The 24,449-nt window shown below is 43.7% G+C and overlaps 1 protein-coding gene across 1 annotated transcript in view; it reads left to right on the top strand.

Moving 5' to 3' along the window:
* Positions 1-23,650, top strand: part of PIGZ (phosphatidylinositol glycan anchor biosynthesis class Z (Gwada blood group)) — a 37,671-nt gene extending 14,021 nt beyond the window's left edge. Inside the window, exons 2-3 of the mRNA XM_090278387.1 lie at positions 16,469-16,681; positions 21,331-23,650. Of these exons, the coding sequence (XP_090134513.1) occupies positions 16,564-16,681; positions 21,331-22,886 (1,674 nt within the window). The 5' untranslated portion in view covers positions 16,469-16,563 and the 3' untranslated portion in view covers positions 22,887-23,650. The remainder of the gene's footprint in view (positions 1-16,468; positions 16,682-21,330) is intronic.
* Positions 23,651-24,449: the final 799 nt, after the last annotated feature.

Raw genomic sequence — 24,449 nt, 5'->3', positions numbered from 1 at the left:
AACTTGTACAGACTGTCTATGACTTACTGGGACTTTTTGCAACATATATAATTTTTCTGACCCAACATTCCAAAAGAAACATAATAAGTTCTTTAAAGCTTAAGCCCAATTAGGTTGTTAAACATTTGACTTAGGGAGTACAACAGACCAGTAATTTAAACTGATTTTCTTTTGGCCAGATTTAGAGCCAGAAATGATTGAGGAATTTGTGTAGTGGGTCAAAGTGTGCTGATTATAAGCAGGGCTCCCACTTTGGATCCTGTTCCAGCCTGACAATGATCAAGAAAGGAGACAGGGTTTTCCAGTTTTTTGCCTGAGCTGCCTCCCCGGGACAGTTTTCTATAGGAATAGGCAGACCTGTCTCAGCTGGCAGAGGCAGTGAGAGCCATTGTGACTTTCCAGAGTCTGAGGTGGGAGGGGCTGGTGGTGAGCACCCTATTGGCTCTTAAGTGCTCTAATAGTATGCACAGGTTGTGGCAATTTACTGAATGAGGGAAGCTAAAACGGTCCTAAGTGGGTGAGAGGAGGTGAAATTGAAATCGAAACCCCCACCACAAAGCACAGCAGAAAGAGGAAAGATCCTCCCTCCTTTATCTTAGTCACATCGGCAGCATGACCAGAAAGAGCCTGGTGCCACTCTCCCTTACCATGGGATGAGGCACGCTGAAATTCCCTTCCATTTCAGTGTGGCTGTCCGCGATCATGGCTCATAGCCCTGCAGCCAATGCAGGCATCACTTTCCCTAAGGATCCCCGTTCAGGCGCCAGATGATGCAGACTGTCCTGGCTCAGTGGAAACTCCCTGTCCAGCAGAGGTTTCAGGATCACGGATGAAAAGCAATGAAGTAACTCGGACACTGTCTTTTGTCTAGGAGGAGGAGAGGTGCCAAATCTCTCAAGAGGAGAAGAGCCCTGAATGTTCACTCCTAGTCCCTTTTATTGAGGAGGGTATTCGGGAGATACAAGGTCAGGATTCATAAATTACCAATCAGCTTCAAACGCTTGGGTTACAGTTAACAATTACTGATTACAGATAACAATGTAAGGAACACAGTCACCATTCTGGGTCAGGGTCTGTTAGACATCCTGGCACCATACTGACACTAGGTGCAAGGCTTCTTACATTTTGGGGGGCGTTTGATGCTATACACTGTTTATAGTTAACTAAGAGATAAGAAAAATAGAGCAAGCTTCAAAGAATAATATGCATTCTTTATATTTAATTCCCACAGGAACCTTCTGAGTAGCCTTCAAGTCATGCCTGCCTTTGGCCTTCCTAGTTTTCTGGTTGAGTCTTACAGGCCTCTTAGGGGCCTGGCTGGGCAACAGTTCCTGAAACCACACAAAGTGGTCCCCTATGGGTTAATCCCTTCACCATCTTTCATTCTGTCCCCACCCTGCACTCCTGCACCCCTGCCTCCTATCCAGCAGCTGTCAGTCTGTTTGATGTATCTAATCTTATGTTACTATTTTGTTTACTAGTTTATTTTGTTCAATAGACTCCACATATAAGTGAGATCATGTGGTATTTTTCTTTCACAGATTGGCTTAATTCACTGAGCATAATTTTCTCTAGGTCTATCCATGCTGCTGTAAAATAGAAAAGTTTCTTCTTTTTTTTACTGCCAGAAGACCTATACTCTTGTAGGCCATGTGGCCACAGGCTGGCTTGCTCCATAAACCTCATGCTGAAGTTGTGATCCTAACTCACCCACCCTCCCATCCGCTGAGGAACAGCCTGCCAACAGTTTTTCCAGAACCAGCTTCATAGGCCCAGACACAGCATCTCTCCATCCCATCGAGCCACATCATGAAAAAAATTCACTAATGTGATTGTAACACAGTCTATTTCTTATGCCAACCATACACATAAATATATACATAAATAAGCAGAACTATAAGCCTGTATGTTCTATGAAATTCTGAGAAAATCATATATCAAAATGTTAATGGTGTTTCTCTGAGTGATAGGAATTAAGTTTAATTAATTTTTCCTATTTTGCTTATTGTACTTTCTACTTTTCTCACAACAATCTTGTATTACTTCTATAAGTAGAAAAAAAAAACCAATGAGATTGTTAAAACAACACACAAGTGGAGGGCCATTCTTGAATTACAAAATAAATAAATTGCCAAAAATAACTAAAACCTTGGATAAAATAATATGTGAGCTGAGGAAAAGGTAAGGAATACTCAGGCATAAAAGCAGGGGCCTAGAGAGGAATGCAAAGCACTGAAGAAAGATTTGGACTCAAGGACTGGCTGCATTTGAGCATTGGTGTTTGTTGTATCTTAGTACTAACAGGACAGAAGATAAAGCCGTGTGCCCCCCTGAAGTCTAACAGGAGACCCCTTCAAAGCTGAGACTCTGTAGGGCTACATATTCATTATAAAGGTGGCCTAGAAGTAAACGTTTTTATCCCCAGAAGACTGCAAGGAAAACTGCCTTTCATGGATCCTGATGCTAATCAAATGGGGGTGGGGGTGGGGGCTACCTTGGGAATTTGTATCCATAAGCTTGCCCTCATATAACTTTTCAGCCTGAATTCACAGGATTAGGCACCACCTTCACCCAAAGGGAGAAAAAATACTTGTAGTCAATACCATGATTAAAAATGGTCCCAGACTTTTACTGCCCACCCCCAGCCGAAAGATTTGGACCCATATCAAGTCTAGCATATAAAATAAGTATGCTTAATATAATACAACAAATAAAAAGGAGCTTTTAAAATATGACAAAAGAGCAAGCAGATGTGAAAAAACTCTCAGAAATGAAAATATATAAAACTGAAATTTTAAATTCAATTTAACAGCTGATTAAATACGGCTGAAAGGATGATTAGGGATAAGGAAGACAGAAGAACTTTTTTTGAAATATAGCCCAGAGAGACAGGTATGAAAATATAAAATAGAAGTTAAAATGACATGGATGATAGCCCAAGAGGGAAATTCTAGTGAAAGACTAAAGAAGAGAGAAGAAGCAATATTTGAAAAGATAATGGAGGATTAAGGACTAACCACCAAAATGGAGGCGTAGACAGGCACACTGCGTCTCCCTCCACAACTAAGAAGGAATACAACTACCTCAAAACTGGAGACAACCAGAAGTTCCAGAAAATCAAGCTGCCTGGAAGTCCAACAAACAAAGATGTAAAGAAGAAATACTCATCCAGACAGGTAGGAGGGGCGGAGCCAGGGCGGACAGGACGTGGTGCAGTGGTGGCACTGGAGGCGGCAGCAGCAGCAGCAGGCCAGCAGAAAATGCAGTAACATATTAAAATAAGTAGGGAGGGACACCTGGGGAGTGCTCCAAGCGCCAGACCAGACCGCACAGTTCATGGTTCCAGTACTGGGGAAAATAAAGCCACATTGTTTCTGACTGTACAAACTAGTAGGGGTTGGGGTGAAGGAAGAAACTGCTGGTCTCTCAGCAGAGTCCACTTGTTTAGAGGCCCCCATAGTCCTAGAATGCCCACAGACCCACCCACTCTGGGAACCATGGCCAGAACAACAGCTAGAGGGGTGCCAGTCCCATACTAGAAGTGGGAGAAGTGCCTGGAAAAGGGGTAAGTGCTGAGCAAGTGGCATGTTTCCTCTCTGACCCCTCTCCCACATACAGCACCACAACGTAGTGAAATGGGTCACCCCATACTGATGAATACCTAAGGCTCTGCCCCTTACAACATAACAGGTGCAACAGCTCTACCTAAGATACAGATGCAAACACAAGAAGCTCTCAAGATGAGGAGACAGGGGAGTATGGTCCAAAAGAGGGAACAGATCAAGGTTCCAGGGGGAGAACTAAGTAACGAAGACATAGCCAACCTAACAGACAAGGAGATAGTCAACCTAACAGGTGAAGAGTTCAAAACACTGGTGATAAAGATGCTCACAGGCAGATATGCTGGAGTACAGCAAACACAGAAGAGAAGAAGTGAGAGGTAAACTAAGTGAAACGAAGGAACATCCACACAAAACCAATGGTGAAGGGAAGGAAACCAGGGTTCACATCAATTATTTGGAACATAAAGAAGAAATAATCAGTCAACCAGTACAGAATGAGGAAACAGGAATTGAAAAAAAATGAGGAGAGGCTTAAGAGCCCCTGGGACAACTTTAAACATGCCAATATCCGAGTCATAGGGGTGTCAGAAGGAGAAGAGGAAGAGCTAGAAATCGAAAGCTTATGTTAAAAAATAAGGAAAACTCCCCAAATTTGGCAAAGAAAATAGACATACAAGTCCAGAAAGCACGGAGAGTCCCAAATAAGCTGGACTCAAAGACACATCATAACTAAAATGCCAAAGGTTAACAATAAAGAGAGAATCTTAAAAGCAGAAAGAGAAAAGTTACCTACAAAGGGGTGCCTATAAGACTATCAGCTGATTTCCAAAAAGAAACTTTACAGGCAAGAAGGGACTGGCAAGAAGTATTCACAGTGATGAAAAGCAAGGACCTACAACCAAGATTACTTTATCCAGCAAAGCTGTCATTTAGAATGGAAGGGCAGATAAAGTGCTTCCCAGGCAAGGTAAAGCTAAAGGAGTTCATCATCACCAAGTCATTATTATATGAAATGGTAAAGGGACTTATTTAAGAAAAAGATCAAAACTATGAACATTACAATGACAACTATCAACAACTGAATCTAAAAACTAAAAACAAAATCCAACTAAACAAACAACTAGAATAGGAATAGGATCATAGGTATAGGGATCATTTGGAGGGTTATCAGCTGGGAGGGGGGAAGGGGAGAAATGGTGTAGGGATTAAGAAGTATAATTGGTTGGTACAAAAGAGACAGGGGGAAGTTAAGAATTATATAGCAAAGGGTGAAGCCAACAAAGTTATACGCATGACCCAGGGACATGAACTAACGGGAGTGGGATAGCTGGAGGGAAGTGGGTACTGGGCAGAGGCAAGAAAAAGAAAAAGAAATTGGTACAATGTAACAGCATAATCAATAAAATATACTTTAAAAAAGATAATAGAGTATTACTTTTTTTGTAATTTTTATTTTATTGTTCAATTACAGTTGTGCCAATTTTTCCCTCATTGAGCTCCACTACCCTCTACCCCACTGCTTCCACAGTCAATTCCCATCCTGTGGTCCATGTCCATGGATCATTTATATTAGTTCCTTGACTAAAGCCTTCCCCTTCTTTCCCTCGTTCTCCCCCTCACCCTCTCCTCTGATCACTGTCATTCTGTTCCTTGTTTCTGTGCCTCTGGTTCTATTTTGTGCTGGTTTTGTTCATTAGGTTCCTGTATTAGGTGAGATCATATGGTATTTGTGTTTTGCTGCCTGGCTTATTTCACTTAGCATAATACTCTCCACTTCCATCCATGCTGTTGAGAAAGGTATGAGTTCCTTCTCTCTTTCTGCTGCAAAGTATTCCAGTGTGCAAATGTACTACAGCTTTTTGATTCACTCAGTTACTGATGGGCACTTAGACTGTTTCTGGCACTTGGCTATTATAAATAACACTGCTATGAACATTGGGATGCATAGGTTCTTTTGAATTGGAGATTCAGGATTCTTCAGGTATAATCCCAGCCATGGGATTGTTGGATCAAAAGGCAGTTCTGTTACAGAACCCCAGCCTATGCTGCTCTGGAACAGCTGTGGGGTCCAGTTGCCCAACACCAAGAAGCATGACCCCCAATACAAAAGTTTGGTGGAAAAGGAAAGGGTGTTTAAAAGTTTTACAGATTCAGAATAATGGCAGGTTTCTACCATTATTTCCCAATCCCTTTAAAACACCCAAAACACTTAGTACTGCCTCCCCCTGCCAAACCAGGCCAGTTTCAGAATATGCCAGTCAGAGTTACCATATTTCAGAAAAGCAAAAGTCCACAGCTCAGTATACCCAGTCATGGTTCAGCATTTCAGGCATCTCCAACTAATCCGTGCTTGGTTAGGGAGGTCACCGCAATACCTGCCTCATTAGCCATGCCACCATGTTCTCCAGACAAGTTTCCCAGTGAGTCTCCTCTTACTCCAGACCTTGTAGTGGGCTCTCTCTCCAAACCACGTGGCTTGCCCCTTACAACCCAGACCTCGCAGGCAACTACCAACTCCAGTCTACACCCTTTCAGACCATGTGGCTTCTCTTCTTATATGGCTGCCTGCCCTTATTTCAAATGCTGACCCAGGGCACCATACATCATTATCAGGAAAAGTATCTTAAGCCTATCATCTGCCCTTTTACCTGGGGGTAGCATCGCTTCCCTTCAGGAAAGGCTAGTGTATTAAGCCTGTCATCCACCCTTTTGCCCTGGGCTGCAGCACAGCTATTATCTAGTGACCAACTTGCCAAAGATATGCAAAGTACCTTAAAAGCTGTGCTATCTCCCTTCCCTGTCCTCAAATTATGAGCTGTGGGATTTGGGGGAGGGCCCCAGCTCTGTTACAATTCCATTTTTAGTTTCTGAGGAAATTCCATACTGTTTTCCACAGTGACTGCGCCAGTCTGCATTCCCACCAGCAGTTCAGTAGGGTTCCCGTTTCTCCACATCCTCGCCAGCACTTGTTGTTTGTTGATTTGTTAATGATGGCGATTCTGACTGGTGTGAGGTGGGAGGATTACTTTCTATAAATGGCAAAGTACCCTAATTCACAGAGTGAAGAAGTAAAAAAAAAATTCCACTCGTGATAAAAAGAAATGTACACCCAGAATTATCATAAACCACAGAACATAGCATATTGAATATTAAAATATTAAATAAAATACTGCATTTTATGATGTAATGGAAATTGAGCATATAACTTCCAAACTCAGAGAAAAATGAATCAAGAAAAAGAAAGTCAATCCAAAAGAAAGCAAGAAAGGAAACACTAGAAAAGGCACGAGAAAAAAAAACAAGAAAATAACATGTAAGAAATAAACATGTCAATAATTGTACTAAATTTAAACATTTCAAAAAAAGCTGCATTGCAAAGATAAGCATTGTCAGCCTGGATAAATGAAATCCAGTTACTTGTTTTTTAAAGGATATATAAGTGTATAAATATAAGAAAGGCTGAAAGTAAAAAGGGTGAAAAATGATGTACTAGGTAAACACTAAATAAAAGAAAGCTTATATAGCTGTGTTCATATCAGACAAAATTGTTTAGGGAAAAAACATTACTAGAGATAAAAAGATAACTGTATAATGATAAAATATTTAATTTTCCAGTAAGATATAACAATTCTAAACTTTTATAAAAATAATGACAGCTTCAAAAATGAGCTAAAATGACAAAATTACAATACAAATTAGGCAAATTTATCATCTCATGATTTATTCCAACACATATTTCCATAATTTGTAGAATAAGCAGTAGAAAATATTAAGGATATAAAAGATTTGAGCAACACAATTAAGCTTAATCTAATAAACATATATAGAAGTCTACGTCTAATACAGAATAAATCCCATATACAGAATACATGGTATTTAAGCATCCGTGGAATGTCTACAAAAATGGACCATTAAAAATTAATTGCTGGAGATGAACAGGCAGAGCACAGGGTTTTTAGGGCAGTGAAAATACTCTGTATGATATTATAATGGTGGATATGTTACAGAACACCTGGGCTGCTCCAATTGAAAACAAACTCACGGGCTCTTTAGTTAGGGGCCCGATTGCCCGCCGCCAGAATTATAACTCTCAATACCAGAGTTTAGTGAAAAGAAAAAGAATTGTTTATTTAACAGTTATATAGATTTAGATTATTTGCGGACTTCTGTGTTAAGTCTTATGTTCTTTAAAACACCCATAAACACATATCCTTGCCTCCCCCTACCAAACCAGGCTAGTTTTAGGAAGGTCAGAAACACCGTTTCCCTGCTTTCCAAACACAGTTCAGCTTTACCAGCAGCTGCCAATCACTCAATTCTGATTGGGGAGGTCCTTTCTGTGCTGTGGTGCCCTCCAGCTCTCAATGCAGAACCGCTTGGATTCTCAGCCTCCTTGTAAACTGCCTTCTTCCTGCAAACTGCATGGATCTCCTCTCCTTCTCAAAACCGCATGGTGAGAGCCTCTTAAAGCAGCCTGGAGGTCCCCTCCTCCAAGCCACATGGAGGGAGCACACGAGAGCGAGAGAGAGCTAAAATGTCTGCAGCTGCATATATATCCCTAACTGCGTCCTCTGATGCAGTGGGTGTTGCAAACAGTTCTGACCGTTCACAGAACCTTACATAGGCTCTGTGTGCTTCTTCCATACCCTGGTTCAAGACCCCTCTCACCTATCTGAGGCCTTGGAAGCATCCAAGCCATTTTGCATAAGAAAGACACTAGCCACCAGCCTCGGGCATGTGGAGGCATTCTGAAAGCTGCTTCCTTCTCCTGATCCCCCAGCTGCAAACTGGGGATTTTTGGACTCCCCTGTTTCTGTAACAGATACATGCTATTATACATTAGTCCATAATGTAAATTATAGATTTTGAGTGATGATAATGTGTCACTGTAGGGTTGGTCATCAGTTGTTACAAATGTACCACTCTTGTGGGGGGTGCTAATAGTGGGGAGGCTATACATGTGTATGGGCGGAGGGCATATGGGAAATCTCTGTACCTTTCTGTCAATTTTGCAGGAAACCTAAAACTACTATAAAAAAACTAAGTCTTGTCCTGGTCAGGTAGCTCATTTGGTTGGAATGTCATCCCAGTATGCCAAAGTTTCGGGTTCAATCCCTGGCCAAAGCTTATACAAGAATCAATCAATGAATGCACAAATAAGTGGAACAATATATTGATGCTTCTCTCTCCCTTACTCTCTCTAAAATCAATCAATGAATAAATAAATAAGAAAAAAATTAAGTCTTAATCAAAAAAATTAAATGCAATGGAATTAGAAAATATTTAGAATCAAAGGTGATGAAAATATTACATAGCAAAACTTGTGAGATGCAGCTAATGCAGTAATTAGAGACAAATATATACCTTAAATATTTATCATATTAGACAGGCTCAAAATGAGCTAAGTGTCCATATCAAAAGGCTTGAAATTAAAGAGCAAAATAAATCCCTTAAAAAATAAAAGGAAGAAAAAAATAAGGATTAGAAAAGAAATTAATTAAAAAGAAGATGGCCCTGGCCAGTGTGATTCAGTTGGTTGGGTGTCATCCCCAAACTGAAAGGTCCTGGGTTCCATTACTGGTCAGGGTACATGCCTAGGTTGAGGATTCAGTCCCAGTAAGGGTGATTAATCAAAGTTTCTCTCTCACATTGATGTTTCTCTCCCTCTCTTTCTCCCTCCCTTCCCCTCTCTCTAAATCAATAAGCATCTTCTTAGGTGAGGATTAAAAAATAGATTAAAAGATGTACAAAACCAGAAGTTGATTTTTCTGAAAAAGATTCATGGTAAAAAAAATTCTGGTGAAAATGCTCAAGAAACAATAAGAAGGCACTAACCAATATAGAACTAGAAATAAGAATACAAGCCACAAATTGGAAAAGGATATTCATCATGCAATAAATATGAAGAGTATATTTAAAATTCCTGTCCCTGGCTGGTTTGGCTCAGTGGATTGAGCGTCAGCCTGCGAGCTAAGTGTCGCTGGTTCGATCTTCCAGTCAGGGCACATCAGAGAAGGAAAACTCTGACTCCAAAAAAAAAAAAAAAAACCTCCGCTGCCTTGCGGCATACCTCTTCAGGGGAAAGGCTAAGGGAGTAAACCCCGACAGAAAATCCAGAGCCGGAGTCCCTAAGGCGGTTTGACGTTGTAGTCAACACCGGCAACTCCTGCGGCGCACCTGAAGCCAAGCTGTATTGACTCCGTCTTTCCCTTGGACCCTTCAGCTGCGAAGAGAGGGGGAGTCTGCTGCATGGGCAACAGCAGACCCTCCATATCACCCTGCCCAGGCTCTGTAGCTTCAGCTTCACTGGAGAGGACACTCCAGCGTCATCACAAGATGTTGATTCAACACGGGAGGAGACAGATACCGTGTCACTCCCGAGTCGGACTGCACAACCATTCTCGGCGGTGCAGATAGACTCTTAAGAAGCTACACCATCGTCTCTCGGGACGGACGGCTGCCTACGACTACGATTTAAAATTCCTACACAGAGTAAGAAAAAGACACCCAATAAATGTAGTCAAAAGGAATTACACAGAAGAAGCAAAAATGTTCCACAAACATTTGAAAAGGTGTTTAACCTCATTAGTAATTAGGGAAACAAATGCATGATGACACCCACGATTCACAAAAATTACAATGTCAGGCTATACTAAGCATAAATTAGCATATGAAGCAGTGGTCATATAATATCTGTTTAGCTAGCAGGGACATTTGGAAAACAGATGGGCATTGTTTAATGAAGTTAAAAGTATGCATACCCAGGAATTCCATTTCTAGGTATGAACTTCAGAGAGCTCTTGGATAAAAATGTTTATAGCAGTATCGTTAGGAATAGAAAAAATTTGTGAACACCTGGAGATAACCTAGCAGATAACAGTAGGAATGATAAATAAATTTTAGTGTATTTACCCAATGGAATACCAAATAGCAATAAAAAAAAATTACAGCTATAGGAGACAACATGGTAAATAATCATTAACAGAATGTTGAGTAAAAGAAGCAAGTCATTAATGAGTTACACAAAGAATCATCTCATTGCCCTGGCTGGGTATTTCAGTTAGATAGTGTCATCCCATAAACCAAGGCCGCGGATCCAATCCCTAGTCAGGGCACATATAGAAATCAATGTTTTTATTTTCTCTCTCTCTCCCAAATCAATCAATCAATAATTTTTTTTTTTAAATGTCCTGAAAGCTTCAATGTCTGCCCTGAAAAAGGCTCTTATCTCCTATTGCTTGCAGGGTAGAAATTGCTAAAAACCAAACCCAGAATCTCATCCTATGATTGACTAAATTACAATGCAAATTGAATTTTCAGCCTCAAAGGATGTCCACTGTTTAAGTGAGGGCATTTATTGGGAAGGAATGGGATCGTGAAACTTGGAATAGAGACATGTGAGAAGACTGACAGATCTGGGATGTTGGAGTGGCCATTAAGGTGGGCTGTGAAAGAATTCACAGAGAGGAAAATGCAGAGAACCGAGTTTTATTCATTTTCCAAGGTAGGAAAGCAGCCAGGCTTGGAGAATTATGCTGGCCCTGAGGGGTTGGGGTTTTGAGCTTTTATTGGATTATAAAGGATTTGGGGGTATTAGGGATAAAGAAGCAAGCCAGTAACTCTCAAACCAGTAGGAGACAGTTAGCAGATGAATCATGGAAAAGGGGCGAGGAAATGACATTCTGCAGCTCCTCACACATATCTCTGGGATCAGAAGGAGGAAGACTGGCATCACCAAACACAGAGAAATGTGAAGATGTAGGTAGATAACTTTGCAAATACATTGGAGATAGACCTATAACTAGATTACCCTTAGATAATCACACCCTTAGTTAAGTAGTTAATCACGTTAAATTGTGAACCCAGATTAACCAGTAATGGAGAAACGGGGGAGAAGGAAAGGGGAGGGGAAGCTAATCACATTAGTATAAAACCAGTTTCTTTGTCTACTTCACCTGCACGTGCTCCTGGCTGGCAGTGCGCCCGAGTCTGCACACTCGTGAATAAATGCCTCGCTTTGCTGCTGAAGTCTTGTGTCCCAGTGATTTATTGTGAGCGTTTCTCACCGTGTTGAAGGGTTGCTATTGTGTGGCTGTTGGGCTGTTAGGGCCATTGCAACACAGGAGGTTTTAGAAGCTGCATTTTGCTCCAATGTTATCTTTTGCATGCAACTGTGGGGAGTGGTTAGTTATGTTCCGTTCTTGCTTTTCCAGTAATTTTCCAGTCCTGGGGACATAAACTCAGATGATAGTCAACAGGCTTTGTCCTTTCATGAAGTGCCTTGATTCTGATGAGTCGTTTTTACCAGTAGAAGCAGTCCTTCCACTCCCATCTGAGGGAATTAACCCTGCATTGCCTGCAGAAACAGTAGTGGCCTCCCTTGGGGCAGTTGCCTTCCAAGACAATGCTAATTCTCCTCAGGACCCACCCCAATACCCTCCTGTGCTTCTAGACCTATAACTAGATTCAAGTCCCAGCAGGTGCCTAAAGGGGAAGTATAATACAAAATGTAACCCACAAGGGGGTTTGCTCTCCACCCAAAAGACTGTGATTTTCCCAGATTTCCACTGACCAAAATCCAGAGGATATGAAATTGGAATGTGAAGGCGGAGGTACTGTATAAGACCTGCTCACCCACCCCAGAAGGGTCCAGAGAACACATTTCTCAGCACAACACCCACCAAGTCTGGCAGAGAAAAGAAAGGGCACAACCTTTGTAACAGAACCCCTGGGCTGCTCCGATTGAAACAGAACCCACGGGCTGTTTAGTTAGGGGCCCGATTGCCCGCCGCCAGAATCATAACTCTGAATACCAGAGTTTGGTGAAAAGGAAAATAATTGTTTATTTACACAAAGTCCTGCCTCCCCCTCCCAGACCTGGCCAGTCTTAGGAAAGTCAGAAACACCGTTTCCCTACTTCCTAGGCACAGTTCAGCTTTACCAGCAGCTGCCAATCACTCAATTGTGATTGGGGAGGTCCTTTCTGTGCTGTGGTGCCCTCCAGCTCTCAATGCAGGACCGCCTGGATTCTCAGCCTTCTTGCAAACTGCCTTCTTCCTGCAAGCCGCATGGATCTCCTCTCCTTCTCAAAACTGCATGGCGAGAGCCTCTTCTTAAAGCAGCCTGGAGACCCCTTCTCCAAGCCACATGGAGGGAGCCCACAAGAGCCAGAGAGTGAGGGCGTGAGGGCCAGAGAGAGCCCGAGAGAAAGAGCCTCCTAGAGCCAGAGCCAGCCCAAAATGTCCGCAGCTCCTTCTCTCTTCCTCCCTGCCCTCTCTCCCCCTGCGTCCTCTCACGCAGTGGGTGTTGCAAACAGTTCTGACCATTCACAGAACCCTAGGTAGGCTCTGTCTGCTTCTTCCGTACCAGCCCACAGTCCAAGAACCCTCCCATCTTCCTGAGTCTTGGAAGTAAAGCGGATCTTTGCAACAATGTATCGAGCCACTAGCCCCAGGCATGCAAGGGCATCCTGAAAGCTGCTTCCTGCTGCCTATCTCCCAGCCAAAAACTCTGGGGTTTGTTTTTGGACTCCCCTGTTTCTGTAACACCTTCATGTAAACGAAAGCCTGGAGGTACCTTTTTAAAGAAATTTAAAGAGTTATTCAGATAATGATTTGCAAACTGGGAAATGATTTGCAGTCTGAACTGAGAACACGTTCCAAAATGGAGGGAGTATGATGCATTTTATGAAGGCAAAAGTTCATGGAGCTGTTGATTAAAGAGATGGATTGCTAAAGGAAACAAGACCATAAACTTACATCATTTGTTTTCTGATTGGTGGTGTAAGGGGCAAGGAAACTGGTGACTCCCAAACCAGTAGAAAATAATTAGCAGCAAAAGGCAAATGTAATTAGAGGGTCTCTGAGCCAGACTGAACAGTATTAGCATATTTACAAATCAAAAAAGGGGCATTCCACAGCTCAGCACAAATGCTTCTGAGGACAAAGGATGTCTGAGATCAAAGTCGGGGGAGAGAGTCATCACCAAACTCCGCGAAATGGGAAAATGTAGCTAGACAATCCAGCAAACAGGGAAATTTCAAAGAAAAGCTGGAGACAGATGTATAACCAGTTTAACTGAGTTAATTACCACCCTCAGTTAATTTAGTTAATTGCATTAGATTGTAACTCAGGGGTATTCAGCATGGAAAAATTGAGGAGAGGATGGGGACAGGAGAAGGGAGGGGGGCCTTTTCTCGCATTAGGATAAAAGCAGCCAGCTCCATCATTTCAGCATGCACCTTGATTTGGCTTTTAGGCTGCGCCCAGAGCTGCAGATCTGTGAATAAACAACTGCCTCGGTTACTGCTCAAGTCCTGTGTCCCGGTGTTTTATTGTGAGCATTTCTTGCAGTGGGGGCAACTGGACCTTCAATGCTTGGCTGACTCAGTGATTAAGCAAGTGGGGTTGTGAGATGTGAACAGTGGGTAATATATGATTAAACATTTATCAAGGCCTAGCTTCTTCTCAGGCCTGTAGGCCTGTAGAACAAAAAATGTCTTTGGTCACACATAGTACAGGGGAGTATTTGTTAATGTTTTCTTAAAGATTTTATTTATTTATTTTTAGAGAGAGGGGAAGGGAGGGAGAAAGAGGGAGAGAAACATTGATGTGAGAGCGAGACATCTATTGGTTGCATCTTGTATATGTCCTGACTGGGAATTGAACTGGCAACCTTCCACATTGTGGGATGACAACTAACCAACCAAGACACACCAGTCAGGGCAGTACAGGGAGTATTTTTTTCAGCAATGCAAGGAGTACAGTTTATCAAACAGTACAGTCAGCACAGTTCTGGAGCCCCAAAAAGGCAAAGTTATGTTCTGCAAGCAGCTTCAGAGCTCAGCTGAAAAGAAAAAAAAAATTGGGCCACAAATTATGAAATTAAAGTTCATATAAGTCCTCACACCTTTACCAGTAAGTACTTTTCCTAGTTCCTCTGCTCTGACCAACTTGTCATGTGCCCAACCCTAAACTATTTAGTATGACCAGTGGGATGGGAAATGTTATCTGCCTTAAACCACTCAGTCTATTCCTGAGTTTAGGGATGGGATCAGATCCCAGGCCACATACCTGATGTCAACTATAAAACAAAAGTCAACTAGGTATTCTATCACCTATTTATTTAGGAAAAGGTAAGGTTTCCAATCCAGTATGTGCAGACACATTCGTGAAGACATATACTGCTGTATAAGTACCTCGCACTGACCAACCAGGCTGCTGGAGAGCACCTCCACAGGCCCTCTGATTTTTGCCCAGGTTAAGGTCTCTGTCATAATTTTAACACTGAAAATTGGTGGTAGGGGGTGAGGCATGTAGTTCTCAGTGGGAATTCTGAGTACCTGGGAAAAGAGGAATAGATGATGGACACTAAACACATGTCCCCTTGCTGAATTTCTTTTGTTGCCGCAGAGGGAAACCAGTGCAGACTCAGGATCCAGGCTTGTTCTGAAACTACCCACATCAATGCAGGAGAGGCTGGGTTTGTGTTCCCAATCAGCACAATGGATTTTGTTTTTTAATTCTAATCACGGAGTAAAAGTTCTGTTCCTTCTTTTTTAGTATATTTTTTATATATTAATTTTGAGGGAGAAAGAAGGAGAAACATCTATTTGTTGTTCTACTTATTTATGCATTCATTGGTTGATTCGTGGGTGTGCCCTGCCTAGGGATTGAACCTGCAACCTTGGCACATCTGGACAACTCTAACCGAGCTACTCGGCCAGAGCTAAAAATTCTGTTCTTGGAGAAAAGTTTGAAACACATGCATAAATGTATCTAGGCAGTTGGATAGAACCAAATCCTGTTTATTTTCATAGCCAGTGGACATGCTACTCTGAGGATCTCCTAGAGTGTCTGAATAAGCCAGGACTTTATTACTTGTGCCTCCACTAAAAGTTGTAATGGCAACCTCACACTGATCACTTATACTTGCAAGCTCTGTATACTAAGTGCCATCAGTGCAACAGCTCTATCTCGCCCTCAACCCCATGAACTTGATACTGTCATCTGACTTTCCCGATGAGGAACCTAGGAACCTGAGACTTACTGATATAAGCACCTTGCCTGGGGCGGCAACATGGTGAATGGTGACTTCCTGGTTCATAGCCAGCTGCTTTTGACTGTGTCCTCATATGGTGGATGGGATGAAGGGGCCCTGTGGAGACTCATATATAGAAACACTATTCCATTCATGAGGGCTCCACCCTCATAACCTAATCACCTCCCAAAGGTCTCCACTTCCTGATACCATTACATCAGGCATTAGGGTTTCAATATATGAATGTGAGGGGAGAGACACAGACATTCAGATCCTAGCAGTAAATTCCCATCAGTATCTAAAAGGTAGGTTCCAGGGTGTGTGAAAGTTGGAAGGAGTGACCAGAGATGACAGAGCAGAATGTGGTGCATTTCTGCAGGGAATGGGGTGGAATCCATTAAGGTTCCCAAGTTTTCAGAACTGCAAGGGACAGGCAGCCATGCTGGCCTATGGACAGGAGCTGTGAACAGGACTGGGGATGTGAGACCCAGATTTGGAGGGCACCCTAATCCTACTTGTAAATGTTTTATTTAGAAACTTAGCAAAATGTCATGTTGGCAAATATTATATTTAGCAAGTGTCATATTTAGTCACTCAGCAAATATGATTATCGAGTAACCAGGTTACTCAAAGAGATCTTGGTTTCTCCATCTGTAAAAAGGCGATAATGAGGCCCACTGTTCCAGACTGTGAAAAGTATTAAATGGGATATGCATGTAAACTTTCTGGCACTTAACAGGCACCCAGTAAATAGCAATGGTTCTTATTGTCATTTTAATTGTATATAGATCCATTTTGAGTTTGTTCAGATGATTGAACATATTATAATTTACATAATAATAACTAACAAATGTTATTCTTAACAGATGCAGATCTGTGGATCCAGAATAGTATCTGTAGTAGCTGAGAAGTCATTCAGAAGGCCCTTGGCTCAGTATCTTGGAAGCAACTAGATCTGAAGATGGCTTCCAGAGTGCTGTGGGGCAGCCTCAGCCTGCTCCGCCTGCTGTGGTGTCTCCTTCCACAGACAGGCTATGTGCACCCAGATGAGTTCTTCCAGTCACCAGAGGTCATGGCAGGTAAAGCGCTCCATGTGTGGTTAAGATAAGCTGCAGTAAAGTCTGGATTGGAGTTGACTGGATATTTAGTGGAGAGGGAAGAACATATCCATGCAGATCGTCAGTAAATCCATGAGCCTGTCTGCAATAAGAACTTGGGAATAGGGACTTTGCATCTCCTTCCTGAGTGGTGACATTGGCCTTCTGGATGGTCACTAATGAAATGCCAGCCTCTTTGATGTTTTCCTGCTTAGACCAGCAGTACAGGTTACTCAGAAGAAAAACTGTTTTGTATTTCTTTTTTTTTTTTTTATTGCATACATTTTTTAAAGTATATTTTATTTATTATGTTGTTCCAGTAGTCCCAGTATTTTTCCCTTTGCTCCCCTCCACCCAGTACCCACCTTCCCTCCAGCAATCCCACCCCTCTTAGTTCATGTCCATGGGTCATGCATATAAGTTATTTGGCTTCACCCTTTCCTATATTATTCTTAACTTCCCCCTGTCTATTTTGTACCAACCAATTATGATTCTTAATCCCTGCACCATTTCCCCATTTCTCCCCCTTCCCCCTCCCAACTGATAACCTTCCAAATGATCCCCATACCTATGATCCTGTTCTTATTCTAGTTGTTTGCTTAGTTGGATTTTGTTTTTATTTTTTAGATTCAGTTGTTGATAGTTGTGAGTTTGTTGTCATTGTAATGTTCATAGTTTTGATCTTTTTCTTAAATAAGTCCCTTTAACATTTCATATAATAAGGGCTTGGTGATGAAGAACTCCTTTAGCTTTACCTTGTCTGGGAAGCACTTCATCTGCCCTTCCATTATAAATGAAACCTTTGCTGGATAGAGTAATCTTGGTTGTAGGTCCCTGCTTTTCATCACTTTGAATACTTCTTGCCAGTCTCTTCTTGTCTGAAGTTTCTTTTGAGAAATAAGCTGATAGTCTTATAGGCACCCTTTTGTAGGTAACTCTCTGCTTTTCTCTTGCTACTTTTAAGATCCTCTCTTTATCTTTAACCTTTGACATTTTAATTATGATGTGTTTTGGTGTGGTCCTCTTTGGTCTAGTTTGTTTGGGACTCTCTGTGCTTCCTGGACTTGTATGTCTATTTCCTTCACCAAATCAGGGAAGTTTTTCTTCATTATTTTTTCACATAAGCTTTCAATTTCTTGCTCTTCCTCTTCTCTTTCTGGCACCCCATATCATTTGGATGTTGGCACATTTAAAGTTGTCCCAGGGGTTCCTAAGCCTCTCCTCATTTTTTTCAATTCTTGTTTCTGCATTCTGTTCTCATTGATTTCAACCCTGGTTTCCTTCCCTTCACCCTTGGTTTTGTGTGGATTTTCCTTCATTTCATTTAGCATAGTTTTCACTTCTTCCCCTATGTGTTTGCTGTACTTAAGCATATCTGTCAAGCCTGTGAGCATCTTTAACACCAATGTCTTAAACTCTACATCTGTTAGGTTGGCTATCTCCTCATTTGTTAGGTTGGCTATCTCCTCGCCGCTTAGTTCTCCCACTGGAACTTTGATCTGTTTTCTCTTTTGGGCCATACTTCTCTGTCTCCTCAGCTTGACAGGTTCCTGTGTTTGTTTGCATCTGTGTCTTAGGTAGAGCTGTCGCACCTGTTATGTTGTAAGGGGGGGAGCCTTAGGTATTCATCAATACAGGGCGACCTGTTTCACTACGTTGTAGCGCTGTATGTGGGGGAGGGGTCTGAGAGGGAACAATGCCATCTGCTCAGCACTCACCCCTTTTCCAGGCACTTCTCCCACTTCTGTATTGGACTGGCGCCCCTCTACCTGTTGCCCTTGCCGTCATTCCCAGAGTGGTTGGGTCTGCAGATGTTCTAGGACTGTGGGGGCCCTATAAACAAGCAGACTCTGCTGAGAGACTGGCAGTTTCTTTCTCTGCCCCAACCCCCACTTGTTTTCACAGTCAGAAGCAATGAGGCTTTATTTTCTCCGGTGCTGGAACCATGAGCTGTGTGGTCTGGTCTGGTGCTGGGAGCGCTCCCCAGGTGTTCCTCCAGACATTTTTAATGTATGACTGTGCTTTCTGATGGCTGGTCACAATCACTGTCATCACATTGCATCCTCTCTGCCCTTGCTCCATTCCTCCTACCTGTATGAATGGGCATTTCTTTTATATCTTTGTCTGCTGGACTTCCATGTAGCTCAATTTTCTGGAACTTCTAGTTTTCTCTAGTTTTGAGGTAGTTGTATTCCTTCTTAGTTGTTGAGGGAGATGCAGCCTGTCTGTCTAGGCCTCCATCTTGCCCGGAAGTTGAAGGCTGTTTTGTATTTCTCGGTGGAAGGATTTGTGTTCGGCTTACCCAGTAATTGGGAAAATTTACCTAGGGTTGTAATCTGAGATAATGTAACTTTTTTTCTGTAGATTTATATGCTGAGGGAACTGAGGGAACCCAGACCTGGAATGCCTTCTTGTTAGAATTTATCTGCTAGGTGGTGTAGCATACATCATTAGGATGGTTGCTAAGGACCTTGAGGCTTTTCAGGTGCTGTGCGTACATGCCTTCCTCCTCATGGTTCAAGATGGCTGCTTGAGCTCCACCCAACAAGTCTAAAACCAAGTCTTTCCAGCCACTGAAGACGAAATGGGCATGCCTCCTCTCTTCAAAGGCGTTTTTGGAAATCACATACCTTTTGCCCATTTCCATTCCATTAGTCAAAATGTATCACGTGGCCATGCCCAGTTGCAAAAGGAAGCTGAAAATTAGTCTTTATAAGTGAACGAATGCCCCACTAAAGAGACTATGGAATAAGGAGGGAATAGATATTGGGTAGGTATTCAGCTATTTCTGCCACAAGCCTCAACAAATGGATTTAACTTGAAAGGGCCAGTCTTCTTTTCTACACTTTAAAACCCGAGCCAATAAAAAGCAGCCAGATTAGTCTGATCCCAGATTTTCTGTTTCCCTTTCACTTTCTGATGTATAGAAAATGGCTAAAAGCCTGGAGGAATAAGTAGGGGAAACAAAGAGCCCTAAACAAAACCAGTAATGTTATCAAGATGAGAATTTATTGGGGTGTAGCTGAGATCCTCACCTGTCAGAGCTCTGGGACACCGGGCCACAGGATCACAGACCAGGGCCAGCCAGCAAGTATCCTTTTAATTACATAAGTACTGCTTGAATATATTCTTCTTATATAAAATTTACAGACAAAACTAAAGTTGCTTTTGACCATAGCCACAATTGTTCATTTCCTTTCCCCTCACACTGCCTATCCTGGATAACAATCACAATTACAGAGATGGGTTTTTGACTCTGACTTTGGAGACTTTATACTCTGAGAAGAGTACTGGAACCTATCCCTGCCCCTCCCCATACACCCTTGACCAGGGCACATTATCACCTCATGTTCCAGGCATGGTTCCTCCTGCCCCCTTCACGGGTAGATCTTCAAAGGGCTGAAATCTCCTACACTCATTTCTATTGCTGTGTAAAAAATCGTCACAAACCTAGCAGCTTAAAACTGTTAGTTCACAGTTCTGTAAGTCAGAAGTCTGGCATGAGCACTCTTCTATGGGCATCACAAAGTTGAAATCAAAGTATAGGCTGGGCTGAGTTCTTGTCTGAAGCTCTGGGGGAAAATCTGCTTTTCAAGCTTGTTCTTCTGGTTGGAAGAATTTAGATATTTCAGCTATGTAACTAAAGTCCCCATTTCTTGCTGGCTGTCAACCAGGGGCTGCTCCCAGCTCCTAGACAGCCACATGCCTTAGCAATGGCCCCCTCCATCTTAAGACAGCAACGGTGCATCAAATCCTTTTAATGATTTGAATCTCTGATGTCCTTTTCTGTCACCAGCTGGAGAAAACGCTCTGATTTTAAAGGACTCATGTGATTATTTCAGGCCCATCTGGGTTATCTCTCTGTCTATGGGCGCTGTTCCCTGGGACATTGTTTCAGCTACATAGGTGAGATTGAACACTCTGAAGCAGTGTATAAAGCAAGCAAAGGATTTTAATTGCCGACGGTCGGGCAGAGACCCTAAGCAGGTCTCTAACAAAGCTGGGACGTGGAATGGGGTTTAGGACCAGGTTTATATAAGGGGCTGTGCTTCTTTGTTTCTCCTTTGGCAGGAAGCAGCCCTGGGAAGTGGGGGCTGGGCAGAGCTGCAGGAATGTCTTGGCAGTAACAAGAACAGAAATTCAAAAGGCTATAAGGTTATCTTTAGCCTGCAGCTGCAGCTTCTTAGGTCGAATTCTTTGTAAACCAATTATTTTTGCAAAAAGGCTAGACACTCTGTAAGACATAACTTTACAAGAGTTATAAACAAGTTACAAGCAAATGGAAGGAGATAGGGGCTAAGCTGGGGTCTTTTAGCTTGTAAATCACTGAGGGGCTGTAACATTCCTTTCTTTTGAGGCTTTTTAGCAGGCCTTTGCTGCTTCTTACAGAGAACATCTGAAGCCCCTACATACTTACATATTTAGCAGACCTCTGCAACTTTTTACAGGGAATATCTGGTGCCCCTACAACATAACCTAATTGCAATAGTAAAATCCATCATCTTCACAGTCCCAGGGGTTATGTGGTGAGTGTACATTAGGTGATTGGAAGACCTTGGGGCCATCCTAGAGTTTTTTCTAGCATATTCCCTGAGCTTGGAACTGGTTCACCTCTGCTTCTCTCTCTGCAGAGGACATCCTGGGCATAGAGGCCACCCGGCCCTGGGAGTTTCAGCCCAGCAGCTCCTGCCGCACGGTGGTCTTCCCACTGCTGACCTCTGGCTCTACCTTCTGGCTGCTCAGGCTCTGGGAAGAGTTGGGACCATGGCCTGGCCCAGTGAGTGGCTATGTACTGCTGGTGGCACCTCGGCTCCTCCTCACCACCCTCTCCTTTGCCCTGGATGTGGCCGTGTACCACCTGGCCCCACTGTGGAGGGCAGAGCGTTGGAATGCCTTGGTCCTGTTGTCTGGTTCCTATGTCACCCTGGTCTTCTATACAAGGACCTTCTCCAACGCCATTGAGGGACTGCTCTTTGCATGGCTGCTGGTACTGGTATCCTCCCGTGTAGCTTGGAGTCCCACACCCAAGAAGCCTGCTCCAGGCCCATGGTGGCACAGCTGGCTTCTCGGCAGCATTGTGGCTGCTGGCTTCTTCAACCGGCCCACCTTTCTGGCCTTTGCTCTGATCCCCATCTTCCTCTGGGGCATTTATGGAGCCACAAACCCTGCCTTCAAGTCACTGACCAAGGAAGCCCTAGGGCTCCTCCCAGGAGCGACCCTCACAGCAGCAGTGTTTGTGGCTGTGGACAGCTGGTATTTCTCTAGTCCATCTGGATCCAGGGCCCTTGTCCTTACACCAGCCAATTTCTTGCACTACAACCTGGATCCCCAAAACCTGGTGAGGCACGGCACACATTTGCGGCTCACTCACCTGGCAGTCAATGGCTTTCTGCTCTTTGGGATGCTGCATGCCCAGGCCCTGCAGGCTGGGTGGCGACAGCTGCAAGTCTGCCTCCAAGCCTTGGTACAAATGGGCTTTCTGAGGGTGCTGGATGCCTGGAGCCGACTGCCCAGCCCCAGGTCTTACCTCCTGCTCCTCTACTTCCTGCCCCTGGTCCTACTATCTGCTTTTAGCCACCAGGAGGCTCGGTTCCTGATTCCCCTTCTGGTCCCCCTGGTCTTGCTTTGTAGTCTACAGACCCAACCTGTGCCCTATAAGGGCACCCTGGTCCTCTTTAATGCCCTGGGTGCCCTCTTCTTTGGCTGCCTACACCAGGGGGGTCTAGTTCCTGGCCTGGAGCACCTGGAGCAGGTGGTTCATGCACCTGTGCTCCCAGGCGTACCTACCCACTACACACTCCTCTTTGCCCACACTTACATGCCTCCCCGGCACCTCCTACATCTCCCAGGCCTGGGGGCACCTGTGGAGGTGGTGGACATGGGTGGCACTGAAGACTTGGTCTTATGCCAAGCCCTGAACAACTTCACCAGACAACCAGCCTGCCAGGTAGCAGGTGAGCAGTGGCTCTGCCGCCTTTTCGTGGTGACCCCTGGCACCACCAGACCTGCCATAGAGAAGTGCAGCTTTCCCCTCAAGAGTGAGACACTTGTGTTTCCCCACTTGACCCTCGAGGACCCACCAGCCCTGTCCTCCCTGTTGAGTGGGGCTTGGAGGGACCATCTCAGCCTTCACATCCTAGAGCTGGGAGAGAAGCCTGACAACATGACAGAAAATCCACTGCCATAGGTGAAGGCACCACTCCACTTTTCATGTAGGCAGCTGGGGTGGGACAGAGCCCTGATTCTCTTCTTCCCTTCCCTTCCCTTCCCTTCCCTTTCCCTTCCTCCCTCCCCCCTCCCTTCCTCTCCTCTCCCCTCCCCTCCCCTTCTTTTCCTAACTCTCGCCATTGCCTCTCCTATGCACAACCCTTGGCTGCTTTACCTTCTGGGTAATCTGGCACCCTTTTCCCCTCAAAGACCAAAGATATGACTGGTCAAGGTTCCCAAAGAACCTGATATAACCAATGTTCCTGCCCTATTCTTTTCAGCCACTACGCTGTTTTAAATATGTGATAGCACCTAGTTGTGAAGAGACGACAATCTGCTAATGATATTCCTGAAAGACCTCCAGACCTTCCAGGATGCCTTACCTCTTGCTGTCATGACAACCCTTTGGCTTCCTAGACATCTAGCAGGAGGCAGTGTGGGGATGTAGAGATAGTAGGTAGCTCAGATTCAAGGGACCTGAATTCTAGTCCCTGGTCCACTACTCACTGGCTCTGTGACCTTAAGAAAGCCTCTTTTCTTACTCAGCCTTAGTTTCTCAACCTGTACAATGAATCAGAGGATCTCTGAGGTGTTTGCCAGCTAACACTGTGTCATTCCTGGGTCTGCAGCACATGTCCCTGGCTAAAGATCTTTAAGCATAGAAGTGGCTATGGTGGTGTATTTAATTGTACTTTGGTGCCTGCTGTCTTAGTATTTGGTTGTCATTAAAAATAGTTATGGAATTTTTTTTCCATTCCCTTCTACTCCTTCCATAAATGGTAGTGAGACATTTCAGCATCTCATCCTTTAAGGATCATTCTCCCAGAGAAAGGATCATTCTTCCTTTAAGATTCATTTTCCCTCCCCAGCATACCCTGGTCAGAGTGCAGAACACACAATACTTAGTCAGCTTCTAGCAGCACCTGACAATCTGGTGCTCCCAGCTTTTCTTCTTAAATGTGATCTGATCCCTTTCCAAGCTCAACGTCCTTGTCTGAAACCCTTCTCCACAGGATGGAGCACAAACCCCATGCCAAACTAACATCTGCTTCTTTGGTGGAAGCCATCACACTCTTGAGCATGCTGCTCCCAACATAGGTACCCTCTACCCAGTCCATTGGGAACGTGAGGACCTGTGATACTACTACACCTGTCCTTATTCTCCCTCCTCACACCTTTGCCATCTCATGAGAACAAGAGGTGACAGGGCCACAGAGATCAGTGAGCTGGAGGTCAGCACAGAGCAGGAGACCAAACCTATGCAAATGACCAAACCTGAGTCCTTTTCTAGTCTTGCCTTCTGCTCGCTAAAGCGCTAACGCCCTGGGTAACCTTAAATTGACACCCCTCACAGGCATGCTGTTGTGTGACTGCTGCTGGGGTCTTAGTGCCACACTCTCATGACCCCTAACCCCAAGGAAGAGGAAATTCACTGGTAGGGTGGTAAATGTGTAGCAACCTGTTCTCTGGGGCAAAAACTCCCAATTTGTAGCATTTGCCAATTTCTGTGGTGTAAATACTCCCACATGGCTTATTTCAAACT

This window comes from Furipterus horrens, unplaced genomic scaffold (assembly GCF_987537825.1).
Source record: "Furipterus horrens unplaced genomic scaffold, mFurHor1.1.pri manual_scaffold_1, whole genome shotgun sequence".
NCBI lineage: Eukaryota > Metazoa > Chordata > Mammalia > Chiroptera > Furipteridae > Furipterus > Furipterus horrens.
The sequence above is the reverse complement of the archived record's forward strand: the minus strand, read 5'-3'. Positions and strand labels throughout refer to the sequence as shown.